The sequence below is a fragment of the Danio rerio genome, chromosome 16 (assembly GCF_052040795.2).
Source record: "Danio rerio strain M-AB ecotype USA chromosome 16, GRCz13ab, whole genome shotgun sequence".
Lineage (NCBI taxonomy): Eukaryota > Metazoa > Chordata > Actinopteri > Cypriniformes > Danionidae > Danio > Danio rerio.
The window spans coordinates 37,215,405-37,243,396 of NC_141036.1; the positions used below are offsets into that span (position 1 = coordinate 37,215,405).

At 38.5% G+C, this 27,992-nt stretch overlaps 1 protein-coding gene across 4 annotated transcripts in view; it reads right to left on the reverse strand.

Annotated features, from left to right (window-relative positions):
- Nucleotides 1–11,111: 11,111 nt before the first annotated feature.
- me1 (malic enzyme 1, NADP(+)-dependent, cytosolic) overlaps nt 11,112–27,992 on the reverse strand; it is a 132,533-nt gene continuing 115,652 nt past the window's right edge. For 3 of the 4 annotated variants that reach the window (XM_087286265.1, XM_087286266.1, NM_001310037.1), the window contains exons 7-14: nt 25,909–26,018; nt 24,150–24,247; nt 23,654–23,767; nt 21,060–21,165; nt 20,827–20,969; nt 20,568–20,741; nt 11,524–11,622; nt 11,112–11,438 (exon numbers count right to left, since the gene is read on the reverse strand). In XM_087286265.1, the coding sequence (XP_087142391.1) occupies nt 11,271–11,438; nt 11,524–11,622; nt 20,568–20,741; nt 20,827–20,969; nt 21,060–21,165; nt 23,654–23,767; nt 24,150–24,247; nt 25,909–26,018 (1,012 nt within the window). In that variant the 3' untranslated portion in view covers nt 11,112–11,270. Of the gene's footprint in view, nt 11,439–11,523; nt 11,623–20,567; nt 20,742–20,826; nt 20,970–21,059; nt 21,166–23,653; nt 23,768–24,149; nt 24,248–25,908; nt 26,173–27,992 lie in introns of all 4 variants that reach the window. The other variant, XM_087286267.1, reaches the window with a different exon arrangement.

Genomic DNA, 27,992 nt, shown 5'->3' on the forward strand with positions numbered 1-27,992 from the left:
CACACTCAGGTGCTTTTAAAATATAAAGATATTCAGACGAAGAAGACTCTAAATGCCATCTGATATCTGAGTGTCTATGCTCAATCTCCTGTGTGGTTCATCATGTTTATGTTGATCAATAGGTTATTTTCAGTTTAAAATTTAATAAGCTAAGATAAGAGGCTTTTTGATCTGAACTCCTAGTATGTGCACAATAAGTACACTTAATAAAAGTATACTAAAGTGCACTTCTATTCTACAAGCATAGTGAGCTCAACACAGCTAAAACATGCATAAAGAAAACTGATGCAAGGTTAGCAGATTAATAATGCCACAAAAGGACTCTCATTAATCATCATACAGCCATAATAGATTTGGCTTGCATGCTACATTTCTCATCATTGCATGTGTTGGTGCTTCATTAAGATCTCTTTTATATCACCCTATGAATTCATTAGCAGATAATCTACATTTGACAATTTTACACGTTGCACATAGGCTACATGTAATATTCATGCAGTCCCTGGCAATGTAATTAATAACCTTAGCCTTGCTAGCGCTAAACTATTTTGAGCTCAACAGAAACAACAAGAACAACAAAACACCATAAGCCTACCGTAAAAACATAACTGCTGGGAAAAGTATGCAACAAGCACCAGTTAGGTATGGTATTCATGATGCACAACCGTAGCTCTCAGAAAAATACCAGTTGAATCTTGTAATTAAAGTCAATCTAAAGGGGGGAAATGCACTTAAGAGTCTTAATAAAAATTAAGTGTTACTATCATGCAGTGCTCCATTATAATGCGTCATTAGTATGTCAAAGTATACATGAAATGAATTTCCTTGGCAACACGTTTGAATGCTTGAATGTTAAATTTATGATTCCCAGTGACATGTTATAGCACATAGATCCATCAATGTCATTGCGTCACCAGCCTATAAATGTTTCCTCCGCAGTTTATGTCTCAGGTCCTTTAAGATAATCACTGTTTAAGAAATGACTGTTTACGTGGTAGACTTTTGATCTGAGTATTGTCTTAATGATATTAAAATCAGAGTATTGGTGTCCATGTAAACATACTAAGATAATGTGCCAGATGATGTCACAAGCTGTTAAAGACAGTCCTTTCCACACCTTTAAGTTGATTCCATGAACCCTCACATTTCATAAGTTTGAGGTGATTCCCCCCTTACACGCAACTTTTGTAAAGGATCTGCTGCATGTTAGTGTGTCAGAATCCTTGCTTGTAAAATATATCCGTACTTCAGAATGCTTAGTTTAAGCAAATTAGATGAATGCAATCATGCTTGTTGATGAAGTGAATCGCTCACCTCATGCGCCATACTGCGCGCTTTGCCTTTTATAAGCCACATCAACAAACACCTGACATCAATGAAATCCGTATCCCTCAAAGCTGTTTAGAATTAAAAATTTGGAGATTGTTGAGATTGTGTGACACATCGCATACTTATGTGTGTCTTTGAAGCACCCCTTTATGCTTCTTAAGGGCGTCACATAGCAGATGCACCGCTCAGAGCCGCGGCACGGCGCGCACGTGACAGTTGAATGTATCACACACCAGACGTGCACATTGGCATGTTATTTAAAATGAAACTATTCAGATGGCGCTCTGTGGTGCGGCAGAAAAATGAACAGTCATGAGTCGTGGCTGGGCGCCGTGGACTTGCGAATTCTAAAATATATGGCGCTGCGCGTCACCGAGGCGCGTCACCATAATGGCACCGGGTTTCGGTACCCAGCCCTTCTAATAGTCTGAGGGAAGAAACTTTCCTTCAGTCGGCTAGTGCATAACCGGATGCTGCGAGACCATCTGCCTGAGGGTAGCAGAGAGAAAAGTCTATGGCTTGGATGGCTGGAGTCGCTGATGATTCTCTTGGCTTTCCTCATGCATCGCCTGCTGTAGATGTCCTGAAAGGAGAGAAGCTCATCTCCTACTACGTGTCCAGTAGTTCAAACAATCGTATGTAGGCCTTTGCAATTGCTGCTGGGTGCTGTTTCCATACCAGGTGGTGATACAGCCAGTCAGGACGCTCTCCACAGTGTCTGTGTAGAACGAGCGGAGGATGTGGGGGCTCATTCCAACCCTCCTGAGACGCCAGATGGAAAAGAGGTGTTGTGCCTTCCTCACCATTGCATCTGTGTGAGCAGTCCATGTCAAATCCTCAGCGATGTGGACTCCAAAAAACTTGAAAGTGCTGACTTTCTACACTGGTGTCCCGTTGATGCTGATGCGAGTGTGTTCTCTCTTCTCTGTCCTGAAAGCCACCACCCTAGGTTTTGTTGATGCTGAGTGAGAGGTGGTTTTCCTGACACCACTGCATTAGAGTGTGCACCTCCTCTCTGTAGGCCATCTCATCATTATTGGTGATTAGGCCCACCACCGTTGTGTCATCAGCAAATTTAACGATGACGTTGGAGCTGTGTTTGGATGTACAGTCATGTGTGTACAAGGAGTACAGGAGTGGGCTGAGAACACAGCCCTGTGGAGCACCAGTGTTGAGGGTCAGTGTGGATGAGGTAATGTTGTTCATTCAGACAACCTGGCATCTGCATGACAGAAAGTCCAGGATCCAGTTGCACAGAGAGCTGTGTAGACCCAGATCCTGAAGCTTCACCACCAGCTTAACAGGCACTATAGTGTTTAATGCTGAGCTGTAGTCATCCAAAAGCATTCTCACATATGTGTTTTTGTTTTGTAGCTGAGACAGAGCAGTGTGCAAGGTGAAAGCAATTGCATCATCAGTGGAGCGGTTATTTCTATATGCAAATTGCAGAGGGTCAGTAGCTATGTTTCCATCCAAAAATGCGAATAAACTTTATGAGCAAAACTGGATTATCGCATAAAAGTTGTGCGAACGAAGCATCGTTTCCATCCAACGAGTCAAAGCAAACAAAATTGTCGCTTCCTGATTAACTGGCGCCAAATATCAACAGTAAAAACTGCATTTGCTGCAGTAGGAGAAGCTGCATCAATCTTTTCTAAACGAATGCGCCTCAGAAGACAATCCTGACAAGCAGTGAGCGTGCAGTGGCGTTTGAAGGTGTCAGACGCGGAGCACAGGCGCTCTTGATTCTGGAGGTCATTAATAATATAATAACATTAATACTGAAATGGTAAGGCATTTTATAATGACCAAAACAACATTTCAGATGTTTTATAATGTGCTCAGCCTGACTTTTTTTTCCATTCACACACATTTTAAGAATCACATGATCTCTTTTAACAAAATCACATGACCTTTTTTAATGCGCATACTGGAGTTTGTGCGGTAAAAGTGTTTCTATCGCAGTTTATGTGCATCTTTTCTTATCGAATAAAAAGTTTATCGGAGCATAAGTTTTTTATGCGCATTTTCCAAATTTATGCGCATTATGGCGTTTCCATCAACTGTTTTTTTTTTATGCGCATTTGCAAAATGCACATAAAATAGGTGGATGGAAACATAGCTACTGTGAGCGGTGCTTTTTAATCAGCTTCTCAAAGCACTTGTTTAAGATGGGTGTCGGAGCAACCGGATGCCAGTCATTCAAGCATGTGGTTTTAGCTGATTTCAGTACAGGCACAATAGTAGCTGTCTTAAGGCAGGTGGGAACCAAAGACCAAGAGAGCGAAAGGTTAAATATGTCCGTGATTAAAGTCAGTGATGTAATTAAGTCCCTGCCACATGCTCCTTGTGTTGGTGTTAAATTGACCCTCTACCTTGTATTGGTATTAACGTTTTGCTGCTTTGATGGGTTTTTTTTTTTTGACATCAGCATTGTTTTTCAGATAGACAAGAATGTTCACTTAGCATGTTTCTTAAATATCTGCAAACATATTATGGTATTTTATGCTTTAGAAGAGACAAAAACTTACATACAGCACTTATCTGCTTAAACAATGCTCTAAACAAGGCAGTTTCACATTAAGTGAAGTTTATTCATAAACTAATTTCGAGAGGATCACGTGCTTATGATTTATCACGTCCAGTCTCGTATTTGCTAATCACTAATCTTCCAATCATATGAGCCCTAAGGCACCATAAATAGTCTAAGTTTTCAGTTCACTTTATCTTCGTTTGGAAGAAGCAGCTTCACCGTAGCTAGCTCTGTTGAAGAACCAACTCTAAACCAGCATGGACAACTAAAGCAGCAACAAGCTACAATCTTCAGGATCTTCATTTGGAAGAACGCTCTGCTCTGCTCATCAACTACAAAAGCTACAAGTGCTACAAGCTACAAAAGCTTCAAGCTACAATCTACAATATACAATCTAAAAGCTTCAATCTACAAGCTACAATATACAAGCTACAGCAGCAACAACAACAACAACAACTACTATTGCTACCATTTCAAACAACTACAACTCCAACAATTTCATCAACAGCTTAAACAACAACACCAAAACCTTCCACTTCAAAAAGCCTCCACAACGCATCTGCTGTGTCTTCAATCTTATTTCCCAGCAAGATATAAGCCAAAACTCCAAAGCTATTGCAATAAAACGGAACCCTCACCTTCTCCTAGCAGTACACATGCTATCCATCGTTTAACAGATTGTTTGCTGGAATGTGTTCAGCAGAGCAGCAGCTCCAGCCACAAACAATGTTGACTTTGATCAACAAAATGGCCGCCAGGCTTTTTGCACCTTTTGCATGGCCTGACTGAAACTCCTTAAGCCAATAGCTGTAAAGATAAGCGTCTCCATCCAATGAGCTAAAAGACTGGAGATGGTCCCGCCCTCTCTCTTGACTCTGTTGCAAAGACCTTATGAATGAATAGGCCAGACACGCTTGTAAATTTAGTTTAAAAAAAAAAAATAAATAATAATAAAAAATAAATAAATAAATAAATAAAAAAATAAATAAAAATAAAAAATAAAATTCCATTTGACATTTAACTTCTGAAAAGATTATTACCCAACCAGTAAATATTAACAAGCTATTGAAAAACATTATGCCATCAAGCACAGAAGTCCAATTGTAATACGCCAGCGACTTATGTGTTGATTTACAAGCGTCATATAAGATTATATAGCAAGTCAGTCGGATGTGAAAACGGCAAAGAAACAAACTTCCCACTTGACTGTTATAAATACAAATTTAAACTTCACTATCACTTCACATGCTCAGTCTTCAAGGGGTACCAGTTTTCCAGGACCACCAGACTAGCCATATCCCATGTCCTCAGCTCTCCATTCATCTGTCATCCCGTTAGGAGACGAACACCCACCCCTACCATCCTTGCACATCGTATCAATGAAGTCATCGGACCATGCATTATCAAAAGCGCTTCCATTTACAGCCGCCCATGCCCTTATTAAGATGCCTCGCATGGATATAAACTAAAACAATTTTCATGTCTGCCATACTTGTATTATTTTGCAAAGATTTAATTTCTGATTCTCTTTGTTTTTTCTATTTTAGAGATCATGACTGCTGGCTCCAGAAGCTGACCCTCATCCAACCTATTACACTCCACATCCTCTTCACAAAGGATACATTCCATTTTTCACTTTATCCAATCTGTCCTAACCTGCAGTCTGCAACCTCCGAACCTGAAACCGTCGATTATCTTATTAAAAAGAAATCGACAACAACTTCATGATTGGAACTCCAAGGCTCCTCCTTTTAATATCTCGCGCATTAGCCCCATTGGGGTCGCTACTCAAAAATGTTCTGGCAAAAACGCCTTGTAGTCGACCTTTCGTCCCAACACAATTGCTCCTTTCCTAGCATTAACAGCACTATCCCATTGGACGAATATTTACTTAACTACCACGACATTGATCAAGAGATCTCTCTCATAAAGATAGCCAGTCGTAACACCTGGCTAGCCAAAGAAGACATTTCCCCTACCTTTAAAATCATGCCAATCCACCCAGACTTCTGGCACCTTTTGGCATTTATTGGTGAAATCAATTCTATTTTTCGGATGCAAAAGCAGCCCAAAAAATATTTGACATGATGTCAGAAGCTTTATGCTGGATTCTGTCTAATATTTACGAAATACCATACCTCATTCACCTTCTAGACGATTTTCTTATTTCCCCCCCGTCATCTCCTCCAGACAAACACCTAGCGATCACCCAGCAGGTTTTCGCTGATCTCGGAAGGACCCAGTACTTCAATCGAATTTCTGGGTATTAATCTAGACTCGCATAAATTCCAAGCATCCCTTCCTAAAGAGAAAATCAATCGAATAATTTCTCTATCCCAAATTTTCCTTGAAAAACAGATGTGCACACAACGAGAACTCCTACCAATTCTCGGCCATCTAAATTTCGCTATGCGCATTATTCCTTTCATTTCCCACCTCCTTCAATTATCCACCACAGTTCATGGTTTAGAAGAAACAATTTTTCTCTCCAAACCCAGTCGCGATGAACTTTGCTTATGGATCTCTTTCCTTAAGCAATGGAACGGCTGTTCCTTTTTCTACAGCGACTTGATTGCATCCCCTATTGACATCAACACATACACAGACGCTGCCCCTCCAATAGGTTACAGTGGCTAATATAAAGGACACTGGTTTGTCTCAACATGGCCAACCCAATTGTAATTCCATTCCAAAGACCAATGTTTTTCAGCCCTCTTCAAATTCTACCCTATCATCGCAGCAGCCATCCTGTGGGGGGACGAATGGTCTACATCTAGCATTCTCTTTCACTGCGATAACGAAGCTACAGTGCATTGCATTAACAAAGGGCGCTCCCACTCCCAATCGCTTATGCCATTTTTAAGACACCTTATCTGGATATCTGCTAAAAAACAATTTATCATGATTGCTGAACATGTACCTGGTTGCAAAAACCAAATCGCTGACTCTCTCTCTCATTTCTCTTTGCAGATATTCTGGCAACTAGCCCCGGAAGCAGACCCTCACCCAACGCCGGTCCCTCCTTATTCAGTAACGATATTTCCATAAACCACCCACTTCATAATCTTCATCAAACTTCTCTATCTCTTATCCTACAAGCAATAGCTCCCAGAACCCTCAATGCATACCTCACAGCATGGAATTCGTTCAAACAATTCCATACCATGCTAGACAACCCATTACACTCAAAATCCTTACCTCATGCATCTACACCCTCTGTAAAGGTTACATTTCCTCCCATACAGCCCGCACCTTAGATGCTATGTTCAATCTAGCATTTTTTGGGGGGGTTTCTTAAATGTTCTGAATTAACAGTTACATCCAAATTTAACCCTCTACTCCACCCCACCATCTCAGATCTAGCTTTGCAAGACAGGGAAACTATATCTTTCCTTATCAAACAAAGCAAAACAGATTAAATCCAGAGAGGACACTCTATCCTCATTTTCAATATTCCTTCACCTACACGCCCATTCCAAACCCTCTTAGCCTAGAAAATCTCAAGAGGCTAACCCACTGGCCCCGCTTTTTTACTGATGACGCTAACCGTCCAGTATCTCGATTCTGGTTTCAAAAACACCTTAAAGAAATCTTTCGCCTATCAGGTTTTTTCCCAGAGCCCTTTTCCAGCCACTCATTCAGGATTGGCGCAGCCACTACAACGGGCTCTCACACCATCAGATCCAGACCCTTGGTCGCTGGTCTTCTGAAGCTTTCAAATCTTATATACGTCTCAGTAAATACCACCTCAAGAAAGCCAACAGGCTTTAACCAACCCCCAAGCACCTCCTCACACGGCTCCAACTCAAAAAGGTGTCTAACAGAGCCTCGACTCTCGCAAGAGTCATCCAAACCAAACCCCGCAGAAGCCCAATTGTCCACCCATGGCACCCTTACATGTTTGCCAAGGACTCCCTCAAGGGCCATTGCAGTTAGCATCTTCTGCAATCACCAATAGCTATTTACAGATGCAGACGTTTGTATCCACATGTTCTTTGCGCATTTACTGCGTTTGTACATATGTATTATATTTGTGCTTGTTCCCTTCTTCCAACTTTTCCAAATCTTTTATCCTTATAACCCTACTTTTCAGCCTCTCGTTCCTTTCTTCTCTACACTCCACTCCCAACTAATCTATTTTACACTCTACCTCTAATGATCTTGTTTCTCCTGTCTAGACTCTTCAGACCCCCGAAGGGGCCCCCTTGAGCTCCAACTCTCGCAGGATTCGGCCATAGCGGCCACAGTCCTTTCTTCTTCACGATGTTACCTATTCTTTTTCCGCCTAGACTCTTTCTCCAAGCTCCAAACCCCGCAGGGGTCCGCTCAAGCTAAAACTTCTTCACTCTACTTCAACTACCTCTCTTCTCCTTATGACTCACCCTCTAGCTCTGACCCCCACAGGGGTCGCTCCGAGCCCCAATCTCTCGCAAGAGTTATCCAAATCCTCTTTCCCACTCACTGATATCTATCTCCTCCTATCCGCAATCTACCCTCAAGCTCTGACCTCCACAAAGGTCGCTCAGAGCTCCAACTCTCACAAGAGTTACTCTCTTCCACTCACTGCTACCTATCTCCCCCTATCTACACTCTACCCCCAAGCTCTGACCTCCACAGAGGTCGCTTCAAGCTCCAACTCTCGCAAGAGTTACTCTCTTCCACTCATTGCTCCTCCCAGCTACACTCTACCCTCAAGCTCAAACCTCCGCAGAGGTCACTCCTATCTACACCCTACCCTCAAGCTCAAACCTCCGCAGAGGTCACTCCTATCTACACCCTACCCTCAAGCTCAAACCTCCGCAGAGGTCACTCCTATCTACACCCTACCCTCAAGCTCAAACCTCCGCAGAGGTCACTCCTATCTACACTCTACCCTCAAGCTCAAACCTCCGCAGAGGTCACTCCTATCTACACCCTACCCTCAAGCTCAAACCACCGCAGAGGTCACTCCTATCTACACCCTACCTTCAAGCTCAAACCTCCGCAGAGGTCGCTCCTATCTACACCCTACCCTCAAGCTCAAACCTCCGCAGAGGTCACTCCTATCTACACCCTACCTTCAAGCTCAAACCTCCGCAGAGGTCGCTCCTATCTACACCCTACCCTCAAGCTCTAACCTCCGCAGAGGTCACTCCTATCTACACCCTACCCTCAAGCTCTAACCTCCGCAGAGGCCGCTCTAAACTCAAACTCTCACAAAAGCTCCATCTTTCGTAAGAGCTACTCTCCTCCACTCACTGCTCCATACCTTCACTCTACTCTGGCCCCCGCAGGGGTCACTTAGAGCTCCAACTCCCACAAGATTCACTCAAAGTTCTCTTTTCACTGCTTCAAACCACCTATTCTCCCCTTCTTCTCAACCCCGAAAACCATGACCCCCGCAGGGGTTCCTTCAAACTCTAACTCCAGCAAGAGTTATTAGAATCCTCTTTTCACCCTTATTAATCCTATCTAATTAATGCCAATGCATTTAACCTCTTTCCTTCTATTATATCCAGCAGCCGGATATAGCTCTAAATTTCCTGCCTTTTGGGGGGTTTTTTCTTCGAATACGCGGCTGCTGTCCCGAGCGATTAATTTCTGCATTTTGGGGAGTTCTGAGATCCACCGAGCTCAGGCTCCCTTCTTGCTCTGCCAACGGGAGGAAGCCCCGGGCTCGAGGAGCCCTTGAGCTCGGGGCTCTCTCCCGGGACAGCATGCCAAATAAGCTTTGTAAATTATCAGCTAAGTGTGAACTCTTGAAGTGAAGTTTATTCATAAACTAATTTCGAGAGGATCACGTGCTTATGATTTATCACGTCCAGTCTCGTATTTGCTAATCACTAATCTTCCAATCATATGAGCCCTAAGGCACCATAAATAGTCTAAGTTTTCAGTTCACTTTATCTTCGTTTGGAAGAAAACCCCCCTCCTCCCCTATTCTCCTCCTTTACCTGCAATTGGGCGGCACGGCGGTCCAGTGGTTAGCACTGTGAACCACACAGCAAGAATACTGCTGGTCCTAGTTCGATAGGACCGGTGAGTGTTTCTGTGGGGAGTTTGTATGTCCTTCCCGTGTCCGCGTGGGTTTTCCCCGGGCTCTCCGGTTTCCTCCCACCATCCAAAGACATTCAACATACTTAACAATCAAGCTTGTCTAATTCCTTACGTTCCCTTAGCTACAGCGGCAGGGGAGTTCTGAGATCCACCGAGCTCAGGCTCCCTTCTTGCTCTGCCAACGGGAGGAAGCCCCGGGCTCGAGGAGCCCTTGAGCTCGGGGCTCTCTCCCGGGACAGCATGCCAAATAAGCTTTGTAAATCATCAGCTAAGTGTGAACTCTTGAAACATGATCAATATGCAAATCCCACAATCCTAATGACATAAATGGGCAGGAAAAAGAATGTAGCCTTCAATTACGATTGAGGGTTTGAAATTTGAAAATAAGGTTTGTCTGTTTGAAATAGGCTGCATTCATTTTTTAAGGTGATTCCCGGAAGAACACAATTTTTTTTTCAAGCGGCGTTTAGTTAAATGTGCAACAAATTGCAGTAATTCAGACATCTGGTGTCCCACTGAGAGCCCAGCAGATAAATGCACTGAGCTCTGCTATCTGAATCTCTAATTAAACAGTGATCTGCACTGCACTTTATATATAATGGAATATTGCGTGGGTTTAACAAAATTTATCTGGACAAAGCGGCAACGATGTAATAAATGCCGTGCTGGCAGGAAATGAACGAATGTAAAACATGCACTCTGTTTGGAAAGCAAGATCTACTGTATTTGACCTTCCTAATAAATCAAGAGAATTACAAAAGACAACAAACACTTCAAATAGCATTACAGATGCCTTTTAAAGCGCTCAGTTGGCAACCATGATGGCTCATTAAGTTTTGTTGCTGATGTTTTTTTAACAATCACTTCAAGCCATGACTACCACATGATTTAAATAAAATATTGAGTAATTTATAATAGAATTATAAGGTAAAGGATAATGGTGGTTTAATAATATCTCTACTTTGTATATCTGGTGGCAGAATAACAGTTGTAATGAAGATAAAAATGTGAAAGTAATTAATGGCCTTGCACAGAACAGTTCTTTTTATAGCCTAGCACAGGCTGTCTTAATATAACCCGAGAGTCAAACAAAATAGCTAGTATAAATGTCAAGAAAAGTGTTGTACTGTATGCATAGAAATATTAACATGCATTACATAAACTATGTTTTGAGATCAAAGTATTTCATATAATTTATTAAACAATGCAACTCTTTTCATAAAGTACACATTTTATTAAGGACATAATTGGTTTACAGTACTGTTTGCATATAATCATGACTAACAACACACTTAAAACAGATTTTTAAAAATAAATTTCCGCTTATTATAATTTTTAATGAATCTCACTGTGGTCTGTGTATTTTGGATGGTCATAGTTTACATGTTTGGACGGTCATGGCGTTCTCAGGCCAGCTGTATGAGTCCACAGCAAACTCTTGGTAGTCTGTGCTATAGATGAGTGAACGGATGAAAGCATCTTTATCTTGCGGCTCTGGGTGCAGCGTAGCCATTTTGTGCTTATATGCATACTCCACTATCTACAATGAGACACAAAGAATAAATGTTAAACAAACAATCTGTAAGAAGCGACATGCTTAAACCTCAGCAGCTGATTAAGCCCACCTTCACAGCCAGTTTGATGGAAACTTCCCGAATGCTGCTGAGAGGAGGATACAGACGACCCTCTGCGAGATCCTTGTCAGTCACCAGTTCTGCTATAGCCTGTACACACAGAGACAAATTAAAGATTATTGTGGACTTACTATGTGGATAGTATGTCTACACCAGTTTTACCTTCACTAATCCCATTTTCTGATAGAACTGCATCAATTATTCATACTGGGTTTCCATTGCGTACACACATTTGTTAGAGAGAAATGAGTGGTTATTTTGGCTGCATTTAAAGGGTCCATATAATAAAAGTCTGGATAAATATTTGCTCCTTTAACATTTTTGCATACTTTTTTGCAGACAAAAGTCTTGTCATTGATACCAGATGAAAGAGCAGCAAATAATAACTTCTAGTTGATCATTTGAAAAAGTGTCAGAAGGTATTTTATTCATCTGTTGAACTGCATCCCAATCATCACAAATACTGCAGAAGACCTAGTGGAACCCACATTGACCAAACATTCTCACTGAAATCAGTCAAGTTTGGCAAAGGAAAAATCATGGTTTGGGGTTACATTCAGTATAGGGGTTTGCGAGAGATCTGCAGAGTGGATTGCAACATCAAAAGCCTGAGGTATCCATACATTTGTACAGCCCATTACATTAAAAACCACAGGTGAGGGCAAATTCTTTAGCAGGATAGCACTCCTTCTCATACTTCAGCCTCCTGAAGTTCCTGAAGGCAAAGAAGGTCAAGCTGCTCCAGGATTTGTCAGCTCAGTCATCAGACATGAACATTAATTAGCATGTTTGGTGTAAGATGAAGAGGGAGGCATTGAAGATGAATAAAAAGAATCTTGATGAACTGTGGGAATCCTGCAAGAATGCTTTCTTTGCCATTCCAGATGACTTTATTAATAAGTTATTTTGAGTCATTGCAGAGATGTATGTCATCCAAGCTCATGGGAGTCATACACAATATTAATTCTTTTTCCACAGCACCATGACTTTTATTCTATACTGTACATTATTTCTGTTAAGTGACAAGACTTTTGTCTAAGCAGTCAAGTCAGACTTTACGATCCTAATTAAATAATTAAAAATCAAAGCACAGTCATATTTTATTTTGGTAAAATAGTTGTAATCTAGAGGCCTTTGCCTTTCATATAAGGCCTTTTTAATACCAAATGATCAACTAGAAGTCAAGATATTGTTTATTGTTCCCAAAACTTGGATAGGCGACAAGACATTTGTCAGGTAATTAATATTTTGTGCTAAAAGTGTATTAGATAACTTCAGTTATTAACTAAATTTGAAACAAAAACAACATATGTATAATATTTGTATGCAAATTACAATAAATAATATTGTACCCTCTCCTCGTTTTTTCTCTTTTTTCTAATTATTATTTTCTCATTTAATTAAGCTGTCTTGTTAAGGAATGTGAAGCGATTTTGTTGTATAATGAAACTGTACATCCTGGGTCCTGCTATTATAAGTGAATAATAATAGTTTAGTACATGAAAATAGCCATACCATGAGCCTAAAACACAATCTATAAGTGTAAAATCCAGGTGAAAACAGGTCAATCGGACTAAAACTGTTTTAGTGAACATTTCACCTTTGCTACCCACAGCTGATGTGCCCTTGAGCAAGGCACAGAACCCTAATTGCTTCCCAGGCACTGGAAGCAAAGTGGCTATTTCCATGTGTGTGTTTTACTCCTCACTCCTAAAGTGTGTGCACTTGGATGTGTCAAATGCAGAGGACCAATTTCAAGTATGGATAACCACACAAGGCAATACTGTCACTCTATTTCAGAGGTAGAATGAGGAGAGCAGAATTGCAGAGGATGGAGTCCCTTTAGATCACTCTGGCAGGGAAACGTTCCAGGTTTTGTAACAATATGCCAATAGTTATAAAATATATAATATTATAAATAAAAATTAAGTTTTGTTTAACTCTATAGATTCAGAGCAGCATACTGAGGCAATTATTTATAACAATGTTTGGCTAAATCATTCACAATGTAGAAGTTAAAATGTCAATCTCCTGCTCATTAGACACTGTGCTCACACCCCTCGCATCTGAATATGAAGGGATAAATCAACGTTAACTTGAATAACGAGTAAATGCCACAAATAATGAAAGATTTGTTAATCCACTTACAAAAAATTAACAGGAATAAAATGGTATTTTGTTGAAAATTTACTTTGTATTCTGTTTTTACAACTTCAAAACTGAAAATTGTATAGAGTATAATAGTATATAAACAACGCTGACCCAGAACTGTATAGGATTAACATACTGTAAACAATATCTGTAAATTAAGTTTTTTTTTCTATATTTCTTAGATGCACGTTTTTTTTCCCCCCAGTTGATCAGAATTTGAATTGCATTATGGATGTTGGGCTTTCTGCTGGTTTGAGTTGCTGTTGTATATTATGCTGCAAAAACCTGGTAATAGGCCGACAGTACATTTTCTGTTATTTTACAAACTTAGTTCTCTATACAGAATTATTAAACCCCCGGTTTATTTCTTTTCCCCGATTTCTGTTTAACGGAGAGAAGAATCTTTCAACACATTTCTAAACATAATTGTTTTAGGGCCTACTCACACTATGCTATCCGAACCGTGCCCAGGCCCATTTCCCGGATCGTTTGAGAAGTGTGAGTGCGCTGAATATGGCTTAGGCATGGTTCACTTGGCCGGCCCTGGCCCGGTTGGAAGAGGTGGGCCTGAGCACGGTTCACTTGGGTTATGGCGCGGTATGTTTGTAGTGTGAGTGCAAAACGCGCCAAAGCCCGAAACTGAAAGTGAGACGTGAATTAAGGGACTGTTTCATATGGATTTATTAAACATTCTTACTGTTCAGTGAACGCAAACTGCCATAGTTTATTAAAGACGCAAATGGACGGGAGGGGGACAAGCGTGCTTTGGCCCGGTTCGAGGCAACTGTACCTAGTGTGAGTACTCATTTCTAGTAACTGATTTTTTTTATTCTTGCCATGATGACAGTAATAATATTTGACTCGATATTTTTCAAGACACTTCTATACAGCTTAAAGTGACATTTAAAGGCTTAACTAGGTTAATTAGGTTAACCAGGCAGGTTAGGGTTATTAGGCAAGTTATTGTATAATGATGGTTTGTTCTGAAGACTATCGAAAAAAATGCTTAAAAGGGCTAATAATTTTGACCTTAAAATGTTTTTTAAAAAATTCTAAACTGCTTTTATTCAAGTCGAAATAAGAAGAAAAAATATTATCAGACATACTGTTAAAATTTCCTTGCTCTGTTAGACATAATTTGGAAAATATTTTAAAAAGAAAAAAATCTAAAATGAATCTGATTTCAACTGTATATTATTTCTCACACAATATCTTTTATCTCAAACTACTAAAATGTCAATAAATGTCACTTTGTTAAACTGCAGATTTGAATTTTCAACATCAAAAGTCGACAGAGCAGAGATCAAGGTCCCATCGTGCAATTCCCTACCGTAATTTAAACAAAGAAAAACACAAAATACGTAAACTGTTCATTAACAGATATTTTTACAGTGCAGGAATAACAACACCCATGGTCAAAATGACGCCCAGAAAGTCTTGCAGCTTTAATTAAACCAAACCCAAGAACAATCATTCCTTTGTTGTGCTCCTCCCACAGATCATTTCTTTCTTTGCACATATTAAAAACCGCCCATGGCTCCACTAGAGTTACAGCAACCTTGACCACCAATAACACACCACAGTAAATCACAATTAGCGCTGGTCATTTTCCAATTCTGTGCTAAGACTTTTCTACACATAAAGACAACAAAATTGTCCAGCCACACCATCAGCTGTAGTTGCTTATGATTCTAGTTGCATGTTATCCTAATTGCTGTGTTCACATCCATTTGACATTTCACTCAGTTGGTTTGTTGAGTACACAACACTGCCATTTCAGGTCACATTAGCTTGCCGCATTAAGTGACTATAAACCTCCCTAAAGCTCAACAGTCCAGAAGCGTAACTTATCAAAATACACAAAAAGTAGTTTGACCGTCGGCTGCTATAAAATTAAGCATTCCCTCCCGCTGTCCAATGCTGTTTGAAGTTCAGACCTGCAGCTTCTCTGGATCAGTCCACAGACTGTAGCAGCAGTGATCCAAGTACATCATTCAACCCTGAGCTGCTCTGAAGAGATAAAACTCTGTCTGCGGCACATGCTGATACAACGTTTAGGCATGTATGGTTTGGCCTTGGCCAAGTTTCTTTCACAAAGAAATGGTCTGTCTCTAGGACAATTGTGATTCATTGAAATTTAAAGCAACATTGTTGTTTACGCCGTCTTACGCAAGAATTCACAGTACTGCACTATATTATTTTCTGACTGATAGATGAAGCACAAAAGAGAACTTGACAAATAATATCAGCAAAATACAAGGCCACGCTCCGTACACTGATAAGATGGGGCAGGTTTGCATATTGCAATGTGGTTTTTGCTAAGTCTGAGCTTGTAAATGTACAAAATGCAAGGATATGAAAAAACACTGTATAAATAAATAAAGCTTTTGGGGTGGTGAGGTGGCGCAGTGGGTAGCACTGTCACCTCACAGCAAGAAGGTTGCTGGTTTGATCCTCAGCTGGGTCAGTTGGCATTTCTGTGTGGAGTTCTCCCTGTGTTGACAAGGATTTCCTCCGGGTGCTCCGGTTTCCCCCACAAGTCCAAAGACATGCGCTATAGGTTAATCGGCTAAACTAAATTGTCTGTAGTGATTGTGAATGAGAATGTATGGGTGTTTCCTGGTGATGGGTTGCAGTTGGAAGGGCATCCGCTGCAAAAAACATATGCAGTTTAAGTTGCCGGTTCATTCCAGGGTGGTGACCCCTAATTATTAAAAGGGACTAAGCTGAAAAAAGAAAATCCATGAATGATGAATAAATAAAACTTTATAATGTTCACACTTTTTAACTGCTTGTTATTGCAAATATCCCATCAGCTAAGCACTAGGCAGGAACTCAATGCATTTAGCCATGTAAATGTGATCCAGAAGATCTGCTGAATTTAAACCGAGCATCAGATTGGGCAAAAAAGGTAATTTAAAGGAGTTAGTCACCAATGGCTTCCATTGTAGTCAACAAATGTTAGGAGACCAACATTTTTCTAAATATTTTCAATTGTGTTTAACAGAAGTAAGAAACTCAGAAGTTTGGATCTAGTGGTGTTTAAGTAAATGATGACAGAATTTTTGCTACTATTGCCAAGCTACCATTTAACTTCTATTTTGAGAATTTTATTTTTAAGCATAGTTGTTTGTGCCAGAAGGGCCGGTCTGAGTATTTCATAAACTGCTGATCTACTGGGAATTTTGCACACAACAATCTCTGGGGTTTATAAAGGATTATCCGAAAAGAAGAAGAAGAAAAAAGAGTGAATGACAGCTTTGGGAGTGAAAGAGTTTTACCCATCTGCTTTAAGCTGAGACATTTACATACATTATCTTTTATGGTGTTGTGTTTACATTCGCCACTTTCATTTGGAATATATGGTCCTAATTCATGCATGACTTTTTTCAGTTCCATATGCTAAAGACTGAAAAACATATTTGTTTTATGTTCAATCCACATAAATTAATAAAAACTGATGAGTTAACTTGGTGACACGGTGGTGCAGTGATTAGCACTGTCACCTCACAGCAAGAAGGTCACTGGTTTAGGTTCCGGCTGGGTCAGTTGGCATTTCTGTGAGGAGTTTACATGTTTTCGCCATGTTGGCATTGGTTTTCTCTGGCTGCTCCGGTTTCCCCACAGTCCAAAGACATGCGCTATAGGTGAACTGAGTAAACAAAATTGGCCGTAGTGCATGTGTGTGAATGAGTGTGTATGGATGTTTCCCAGTGCTGGTTTGCAGCTGAAAAATGAAGTTTGAGGGCTGACGTATCTGTGATTCATCCTGTATGTTACTGATGACCTTCTGGGTATTACAAACTAGAAAAAAAGAGAACTCACTCTGTTTCTGGTTCTCACTCTCTGCAGAAACTCTTGTTGATGTATGACTGTGTGACCTTCTTTGCAAAGAATAAAACTTTAAAAGACACTTTGGGTAAGAATTTGTCTCCTTGACCACTGAGAGAGCCTCCTTAAAGAAAATTCCAAATACAAAAGAGCATCCGCTGCATAATAACATATGCTGGATAAGTTGGCGGTTCATTCCACTGTGGCGACCCCAGTTTAATAAAGGGACTAAGCCGAAAAGAAAATGAATGAATGTATAAGTTAACTTAATTTCTTCAGGTTGTCCCAACACCAGGGGTGTCCAAACTCGGTCCTGGAGGGCCAGTGTCCTAAACAGTTTAGCTCCAACTTCCTTCAACGCACCTAGAAACAGCTTGATTAGCTGGTTCAGGTAAGTTTAATTGGGGTTGGAACTAAAATATGCAGGACACCGGCCCTCCAGAGCCGAGTTTGGACACTCATATTTATTGTAAAGGGTTTCTCTTAATCAAGTAACAGCGTAGATTTGTAGACATCGTAATGTTGGAAGTTAACGGTATAGGCTATAAAGAAATGACAGGCATGGGAAATTGAGGTTTTTGGTGGCTGCACTAGAATCTCATTCATATTCCCTATTCAACAGTTGTGGCCGTGACATTAAAGTGAATTAAAAAATGTTTTTCACAATTGTCCTAAGACAAGAATTTGTTGTTGTAGTTTAGGTCAACTTTGACAAAAGGTTTGATCCCCATCAAATGTCAACTACTGTATAATACAGCAAGGAAGCTGGTTGTATTCCTGGAATAAAGTGATCCAGGTGGAAACTAAACTTTTGCATGAGTTGCAGTTCGCTCATCATTTACACTTTTGTGTGGACTGACAGAGGAATGTTTGACGTGTGCATGTAGACAAACTATACAGCCACCTATGGGGTGATTATCAAAGCAACAGTAACCTACAAAAGATTGCTGCTAGTGATAATTAGTTTTAAAGCCTGATGCACGCTTCTAAAACTATAAGGCTTTTGTGTGAGCAAAAGGGCTCTAACAGCTTTTTAAGATCTGCAATCGAAATTACCATGGATACCAAACAGAAAGGATAAGATTTTAAAGTTAAGATCTTTTTATAATACACCCCCAGATCTCAATCCAATAGTGCAGTTTTGAAATGTGCTAGAATAGGAGATTCACAAAGGGATGTTTGCAGCATCTTGATGAATCTGTGGTACAAAGTATTAAAGCAGTTCTAAAGCAAACATACGTCTTAGTGTCTCCCAATGAGAAGAAAGAGTCAAACTGGACGGTCAATACACAGAAGTGTGTGTATTTAGTGTGACATATAGGACTGTGATTGAAACCTTAAGATGATATTTCATATTGAGCTTATTTGAGTTTAAAAAATGTGACTCTAAGACCTTGAAAAAATCTTGATAATTTTAGGGAAATTTGGGGAGAATCTTGGGGAGATTTGTGGCAGTTAAAAGAAGAAATCGTGCGGTTTCTTGTGCAGTATAGAAGGCTAAGCTGATTGTGACTTTGGATTCTGTTACATCAATACCCTTGATACTTGTGTCTCAGAGCTGATGACATGTAGCCTGAAGCTGAAGGCTTTGATTTATAGTGCACTTAGGCTCTGAATAGGAACACAAAAAATCTAACCTGAGAATTACAAATACTAAGAATAAAGGTGTTAAGATCAAGGTACAAACCATGAAAACTGTGATTCATTCTTGTATCATGCCGTAAAAAAGCTCTAATTTGTGAGAACAAAAGTTTGGATGCTTATTTTATATCATCATGTTTTCGAAGTGACTTATGTTATCAATTACCTTAAAAAAAAAAAAGCAAAATATGTGCAATTACATACATGAGTTATTGTATGAATATTTCTGCCAAACGAGAGACACTATAGTATAAATGTAGTATAGATTATGGTAGCATTAGTTTGGCTTTAAATAAATGAGCAAAAAAAAAATTGCAATGTACAAAGAAGGTGTCTTGTATCATTTAGCTTCAAGAGAGTTTAAATACATCCAAAAGAAATTTCAAAAGAAATTTGAATATTCAAATTTCAACATTCAAATGAAATTTGAAAGCAAATTGTATTCACACTGAAACTGATCGGTATTGAAACTAAATTGATTTAAAGGTCACCTATGATGAAAATCTTTTTTTTTAAGCTGTTTGGACAGAACTGTGTGCAGATATAGTGTGTCTACAGTCATAGTAGGGTGATATAAACACAATAAGTCTCTCTTTTTTTTTTTTAATTTCCTGACGTTAAAATAGGTTCCAAATCTCTCCCATTTTGAGGCCCACTGCAATGTGACATAGGAGTGAGGTTTCCCCGCCCACTGAATTGATTGACAGCCACATATTAACATGTTCCCGTAGTAACGCAAATATTAATATCAACAAGGCAACTAGGATCTGTTCAGCTCTCTTTAATCACCAATCATCATTAAATGTGATCAAGAATGAGTTTTACAAGTTTAAAACGTCTTTAAAACAGTGCATGTTTGTAATAAAGTAAAGACGGTAAAATCGCTGTAAGTCATTATCACAGCTGCATGTCAGTACAATTATAAAAGATGCTTCAATGAAGATTCATGGACGTTATATCAGGTTTATTTTGTACATTAACATGACAGATATTTATACAGCAGTGGATATTAACGTGTATCCTGTCACATTTGTGTGCAAAAAGAGTGCAAAGTTAAATGCACACTAGGTATGTGTGAACTTTGTAATGACATTGAGTGACTCATCGTTGCTAGCTTACTAGGCAACGAAAACAGCTACAGTATAATGTTGAGAGCAGAAAATTGTAATATTCTGAAAGGTATAATAAATAATCTGATGGGTGTTTTGAGCTGAAACTTCAAAGACACATTCTCGAGACACAAAAGACTTTAAATCTTGAAAAAGGGGTAAAATAAGTGCCCTTTAAACAAGCCAATTTGTATCAATACCCAGCACTAATAAAAATATAGAGAAAAATATGTTTAAAAATTAATGTAAGAGAGAAAGCCTCCAGAAGACAGATTTCGATAGTGAGCAGATTTTTTTTTTTACCTCAGCTGTAACAAGGAAAACATCCTCAGGGATGTGTCTCATTTCACAAGCAGTGACTCCCAGCCCCACTCCAGGGAACACATACGAGTTGTTTCCCTGACCAGGGTAGAATTTCCTCCCATCGGGAAGAGTTACTGGATCAAAAGGACTTCCGCTTGCAAATATCCCCCTTCCCTGCAATATAAGATACACAAACATGTGGATTCAAAAAATGTCATACTTTCACATTAATGTCTACAAGTGCCTTCTTCAACAGCACCTCAGTGAGTGTGTAGCACTGTTCAGCTGTACACTCAGCTTTGCTGGTGGGGTTGCTGAGAGCGAAGATAATAGGATTCTTATTGAAGGATGCCATAGCCTTGATTATCTCTTCTGTGAAAGCGCCGGCGATTGCTGCCACCCCTAAGGACATGAGAAGCGATTGAGTTCTATTACTCTCACTGGTATTGCCGGGACAACAACAGTACATATTTAACAACACTATATACATACCAATTATAGCTGTGGGTTTCAGCTCCTTTACAACATCCTCAAGCTTTTTCATTTGTGCATGCTCATGTGCAAACCTCTCTTTCTCATGGGTGAGGTGATCTCGACCCTAAACGGGAGACAGAGGGATGACAATTGATGGACATAAAAGAAAAAAATGATTAAAGGAATATTCCCCAGCTCTCTTCACAGATCCTTTTCACAGGGAACAAAGAGCACATCATCCAAAAATAAAAAAGTAATTGTTCAGTGTATAAAATATATACTTAGGGTAATGTAAAATGCATACTTGGGATAAGAAGTTGGATAAGATAAGCATAGGAATTGAGGTGCTGATAAAATAGAGGGCATGTAGAATGCAGATAATCCAAAACCATGGTCAGAATACAGGCAAAAGGTCGGAACAGGTGGCAAAACAACATAAACAATAAAACAAAGGTCAAAAACACGGCAAGACAAGACAAGACAACACAAGGAAAATGCTTCGGTAATGCTCACTTACAGATCACGAGACTCAGCAAAGAAGTGTGCATGAGTATGTGAGTGCGTGTATGTGTGCGCTCTGTTTATAGTCCTGGTAATCAGTCCATCAAAAGCTTCCAGCTGTGTGTGTGTAATCAGGGAGAATCAGAAACTGGTGTGTGTAAGGTGCATAATGGAAGTTGTAGTTCATTAAGGTGGCAAATGTGTAGTTCTCCAGTTATATGCACAGGCTAGATTGCTGGTGATTGTAACAGTTGTACTTTTATTGCATAACAAACATAGATCAAGCCCTGATTGGAGGTTTTTAAATGGTCAGTTCAGCAAAAAAAAGGAAAATGCTGCTTTAAATTTTTTACTCTCACGCTGTTTCAAACCCCTGAGACTTTTATTCATATTCATAATACAAATTAAGATTTTTTCAGATAAAATCCTACAACTCCCTTTTTTTGTTTACTACAAGCAATATGTTTGCTTTTTATGTTGCTGACTGTAATGGAAATGCGTCACTGACTATAGTAAATGCACATTCTTTTGACCTGATGCAGATGAGAAGATACAGGTGAAAAGAGTTATATTTGAGTATATTAAGATATATTAAGATAAAATTATGATTTTTATTATATTTTATTTTTTTACACAAACACGTAATGTTTTGAGAAAATTATTGGTTACTTTTCTGGACTAGAAAAATTTTATTAAATTCAACGCATCTTTATTTCAATAGCATTTTAACAATGTCAATTGTGTCAAAGCAGCTTAACATAGAAGTTTAGGTAAATTGAAACTGCGTCAGTCCAGTTTTCAGAGTTGATGTTCAATTTAGTTCAGTGTAGTTTTAAATTTCACTGCAAATCCATCAATGTGCAACTCCACAAGTTCCAAACCAAGCAAGCCAGTGTCGACAATGGCTATGAGCAAACTTCACCAATTGAGGAAAGTGAAGGAAAAAAACCTTGAGAAAAACCAGGCTCAGTTGGGCATGACCATTTCTCCTCTAGCCAAACTTCTTAAGAGAGCTCTGTGATTTCATCTAAAATACCTTTATTTGTGTTCTGAAGATGAATGTTGGCCTTGGGGGTTTGGAACAATATGAGGTTGAGTAATTGAAGGATGTGGACCTGTTTTTGTGGATCTATTTTGAACATGTCAGTGTTTATGAATCTTGTTATCTTGACAAACTATACATCAGTTTAAAGCTACAACCCTCAGGGGGGGATTGTAGCTAATTGTTTTTCAATGGGAAGCTTGTAAAGAATGTACAGTATTTGCTAAATTTATAACCTGAATTTTCTTTTCTTTAGTGAACTAACCTTTAGTTTTAGTTTACACAGCTGAGTTCACTAAAAACACAAAGCAAAAAAATGTATAAAGTTATTAAAGTTAATAAATTTTTTGATTGATATAATCATTATTAAGTTAATAGTAATAATTAATTACAAAATCATTTTATTATAGATTAAGAGAGTCTTAACTTTTTAGAGCTGGTGTAATTTCATCTTAATCTAAAATCGCGCACGCACGCACGCACACACGCACGCACGCACACAAACACACACACACACACACACACACACACACAAACACTAAATGAACTAAATCTGTAAAGCATCAAAAAGTCTAGATGAAAAGTTTTACATTTGTTAAGCACAGCTTTTTAATAAAAAGTATAAACCAGAGTCCAATTAAAGTTAATAAATCCTACATTCTTCTGATAGAAAACTATTATACAGTATATGTTAGATCAAGTAAATAAATAAATAAATAAATAAATAAATAGGTGCAAAGAAACTAACAAGAAATTAACAAGACTTGAGAACCTTTAGAAATCATAAATAACTTTCATCACTATCCTGCCCTGGAGCAAGACCATTACTCTAAGGAGTTCAAAGACAAGTAACACATATTGTATGCATAAAAATATTAACTTGTATGCAACAAAATTATCACATCCTCTCTGACCTCTTCATCATTAATAAACTAATCTGAGATAACGTGTTTTTATAGATGAAGACCTACAGTAATGTTCCTGTTTAATCCGTTTATTCAGTTAATCAACATAACTGAATAAGAAGAATAAATTCAAATACAAACCAAATGATGTGTTTAATATTCACCTTAACTATAAGTCCTTTAGAGTCTACCATCCAGATTTTCTTTATACACTGCTCACGAGGAAGACCCTCTTTCTCCATTGCCATGACAATCAGCTCACCTATGCCCATTGCAGCCTAAAAACAATAATGTTACATATTATTAAAGATTGTAATGACAAACACTTTGTTAATGCTTTATTTTAAGTCATCATTCATGCTGTTTACTACTGGCTCTTTACCTGAATGTTATTAGGATGTTAACTGTATATCAGTAGCTATAAAGCATGATTATTCTACATCCCTTATCCTACCCAATACCTAAACCCAACTACTAACTTACTAACAATTAATAAGCAGCTAATTAGCAGCTCATTAAGCTAACAGACTTATTAGTTAATGTTTGTTAACAGCATAAAATGTGACTTAAATTTTTGTAGCACTTTTGTTCGCTAAATATATGTAAAGCATCATTGGAATGCTAGAACAAATGGCAATATATGCAGATTAACAACTGTACCTCGCCTGCACCCTGAAACACAATGGTATGGTCACACATTTTGCTTTTGGTAATGCGAAGGGCAGCTAGGAGGCCTGCCACAGCCACAGCAGCAGTGCCTACAGGACAAGAAACAAACACATGTCTCTCTAAACTCAGAGGTAAACAAAAAATATGCATAAAAGATGAGCTGAGCTGGGATTCAGCTCTGGAAGCTCATTAATTGCAGTCATTAAAGTGGAGCTTATGTGAGACGGATTTCTGTAGGAACTGCCAAATGTTTGAAAAAAGCAGCTGCTTGTAGATTCTTACACTGGTGAAGGTGGAAAGATGCACCTGAAAGTCTTGGGCAGGGGTGCAAGAGAGGCCAAAAACCAAAGTTGATTGAGGGTAGTGGGCTGAAGATATGTGTATTACAAAGCTGCCATTAATAAATTTCTCATTTATTTTAAAAGAAAAAAGAAAAAACTACTTTAATCATATTAACTAATGCATTAAATATATTTTTTATGATTTTATAATGGTCCTATTATAATAAAAACATGATTCCATTTATAACACAATGGAATTTAATGCTGATTAGCCAAGCTGCCTTTGCCTTGATTTGCTCACTGAGGACTTCTTGATTGTGGTCTATACGTTGAACAGCAGCATGTTTATTCAAAAATTGGATTCATTTAGAACAATTATTTGAAACATTTGCTTTTTTGTAGTTTAATAATAAAATAAACCAGTGAAAAGCTACATTAAATTAGAAATAACAATGTGTATTAAAGGTTTTAACCCCAACCCTTCCCAAAATTTTCCCTCTCTTCTGAGATGGGATGGTGGGCCAAATCAAAGGTTACTATGTGCCAACTTTGGCCCCTGGGTCATAGTTTGGACATCTCTGGTCTAGAGATCTTCCGATTGGGGTGAGCCTATAAGTGTGACTGTATTCTGTCAAGCGTGTCAGTGGAAAAAAAACAAACAAAAGCAGTTGGAGAACTGTACAAACTTTATTTTTTAATGCCTCATTCATTTAAAATAAATAAATTATTATTATATTTTATAAAAATTTAATCTAAATGAAACTAAAACTAAGCTAAAAAAGATTAATTAATAAATTGTGAATTAGGGCTAATAAACTATTTTAATATATATTTGTCATACTCTTATCACAGCTGCAGCGGAAATACCAGCAAAATCTTCTCAATCTGAATGAGAAAGGTTGAGAACCACCAGACTAGACACATTCAGAAAATTTGGTAACTGTATTTGAAATATGAAATGAGCACAGAATCCAAAAGAAAACCCAATACCAACAGTTCCCACATAGAATACATTGCTCAGTTTGGTTCGCTCCACTCTAGTGGTCACATCCAATATGATTAACTGTGTGAACAGTGAGATTAACATAACATGTTCCAGCCAAAGGAAGGAGATGGAAAGTGTATTCAGTTTAAACAGCCAGACTTGCAATTAAGATAAAAATACAAAAAGAATTTAAACAACACTTTTTAACTGGCCTAAGTCACAGGTGTCAAACTCAGTTTCTGGAGGCCCGCAGCTCTGCACAGTTTAGCTTTGACCCTAATTAAACACATCTGATCAATCTAATTGAGCCCTTCAGGCTTGTTTGAACATGCTGTGTGTTGAAGCAGAGTTGGCTATATAAACTCTGCATGTCTGCAGCCCTTCAGCAACTAAGTTTGATACCCCCTGCCTAAAACTACTGCATTTAAAAATATTTTTATACAAAAGAAACTTAAAAACTAGTGTGCGACTGAAGTGTCCATACCTTGGATGTCATCATTGAATGTGAGGTATTTGTTGCGGTATTTACTCAACAGGCGGAAGGCATTAATGTTGGCAAAATCTTCAAACTGGATAAGGCATTTCATCCCATACCTGTGAATAACAAAAGCATTAATAAACAGTATTATTTCTTCAGAGCTCAGTAAACACAATAACAAAACCAAAGTTCACAATTATTTATGTACCGTAAGTACAAAGAATCCTTATAAAATGAGCATTGAAATGGTCTGAATCCTCGCAGTCTAGTCTGAATACTCAAATAACCCAATGTCATCTCTTATAAAGGAGCTAGCTAAAGGGATAGTTCACCCCAAAATAAAAAATCATCATGTTTAAAATCTATTTGAGTTTCTTTCTTCCGTTATACCATGATGCAGGTTGCTGAGGCCCATTGATTTCCATAATAATTTTTATCCTACTATGGAATATATATATATGTTGAATATATATGTTTTCGTGTTTATCGGAAGAAAGGTTTAAAACCACATGAGGGAGAGTAAATGATAAATGAGAGTTAAAGATAAAATTAAAAATTTCATTTCATTTTTGGGAGAACTATCCCTTTACATGCACATCTCTTCATCCTGCAGAGGGGGCCATTTAACTGCTCCTGGAGCCCATCACAGATGGGGTGGATCTGGGTGTTCAGAAATTAGTTTTTTTCTTCTTTTTAGTGTGGGCCTGACATTGTTACTGCTGCTTTATAGTTGTTTCCACAGCCAAACACAATTCTCAATGGCCAGAAAAGCAAATAATTCCTCTATGGTCAGTTAGAAAAATGATATGGTAACACCTTGACCTCTGATTCTCTCAAGGAAACACTGAGAATGGAAACATACAAAATCTATTCACAATCAACAGCAAATTAACTGCACACCCACAAATGACATCTCACTTCAAACTCATGAGAAAATAAAAACGATTTACTGCTGAATGGACTCAGAACAATTGAAAGAACAGAACAATTAAATGATATCCCAAAATGCCCATCATCTTTTGATACAATATTCAAGGTTGCAGACACCCAAACACTGGAAACAGGCTGGGTAAACACTGCACTGTAGCACCATAGAGAGTCAGCCTGTCATTCAAACCAATGCAGAAGTGGAGAGATCTGCATGTCTGCCTAGAGCTGTTGTGTATACATATCACTCAAACACACACAAGGGAAATGGCTTACTGTTTTCATAATGACAGTTTGCTCCTGAAGAATCTATTCGTTTCTCTATTTTTGTCAACAGAGTGATGACTAGAGGAGTACAAAGTTTACAACTACAAAAGATACAAAAGACAAAGTATCTTTTCACTGCATGCACGATTTCCAGATCGTCTGAAATCAAATCTAGGTAACACTTTACAATGAGATTCCATTAATGTACATGCTAACATGAAAAAACAAAGAACTATACTCATTCATTCATTCATTCATTCATTTTCTTTTCTGCTTTTATTATTCTCGGTACGCCTTAGAGGAATAAACTGCCAACTGATAAAGCATATGTTTTACGCAGTAGATGCCCTTCCAGCTGCAATCCATCACTGGGAAACATCCATACACACTCTTTCACACACATACTGTACACTACGAATAATTTAGCCTAATTTAACCCAATTTACCTGTCGTTGGACTTGTGGGGGAAACTGGAGCACCTGGAGGAAACACACGCAAATACGGGGAGAACATGCAAACTCTAGACGCCCTAAAGAACTACACTACAATATTTTTTATTTATTTGGTAAATAATGATAGTTAAAAAAAAAAAATGTAATTTGTGTTTTGTTCTTATTAACTCAAGCACAACTTTGTATTTAAATAACACATTAGTAAGTATTACTATAATTAATAAATGTATTTATTAAGTATTATTGTTTATTGGCTATTATTGTTTATTGTTAGTTCTAGCGTAAGGTATTAACTAACATTAACTAATGGAACCTAAATGTAAAGTGTGACCAATTTCTTTTCTAAAATTGAGTCAATTCAATGACAGGAACAACACAATATTAGGTCAAGTATGGACATTGTTTTCTATGTGAATAAAGTAAAGCTGCAGAGCAATCTATTGT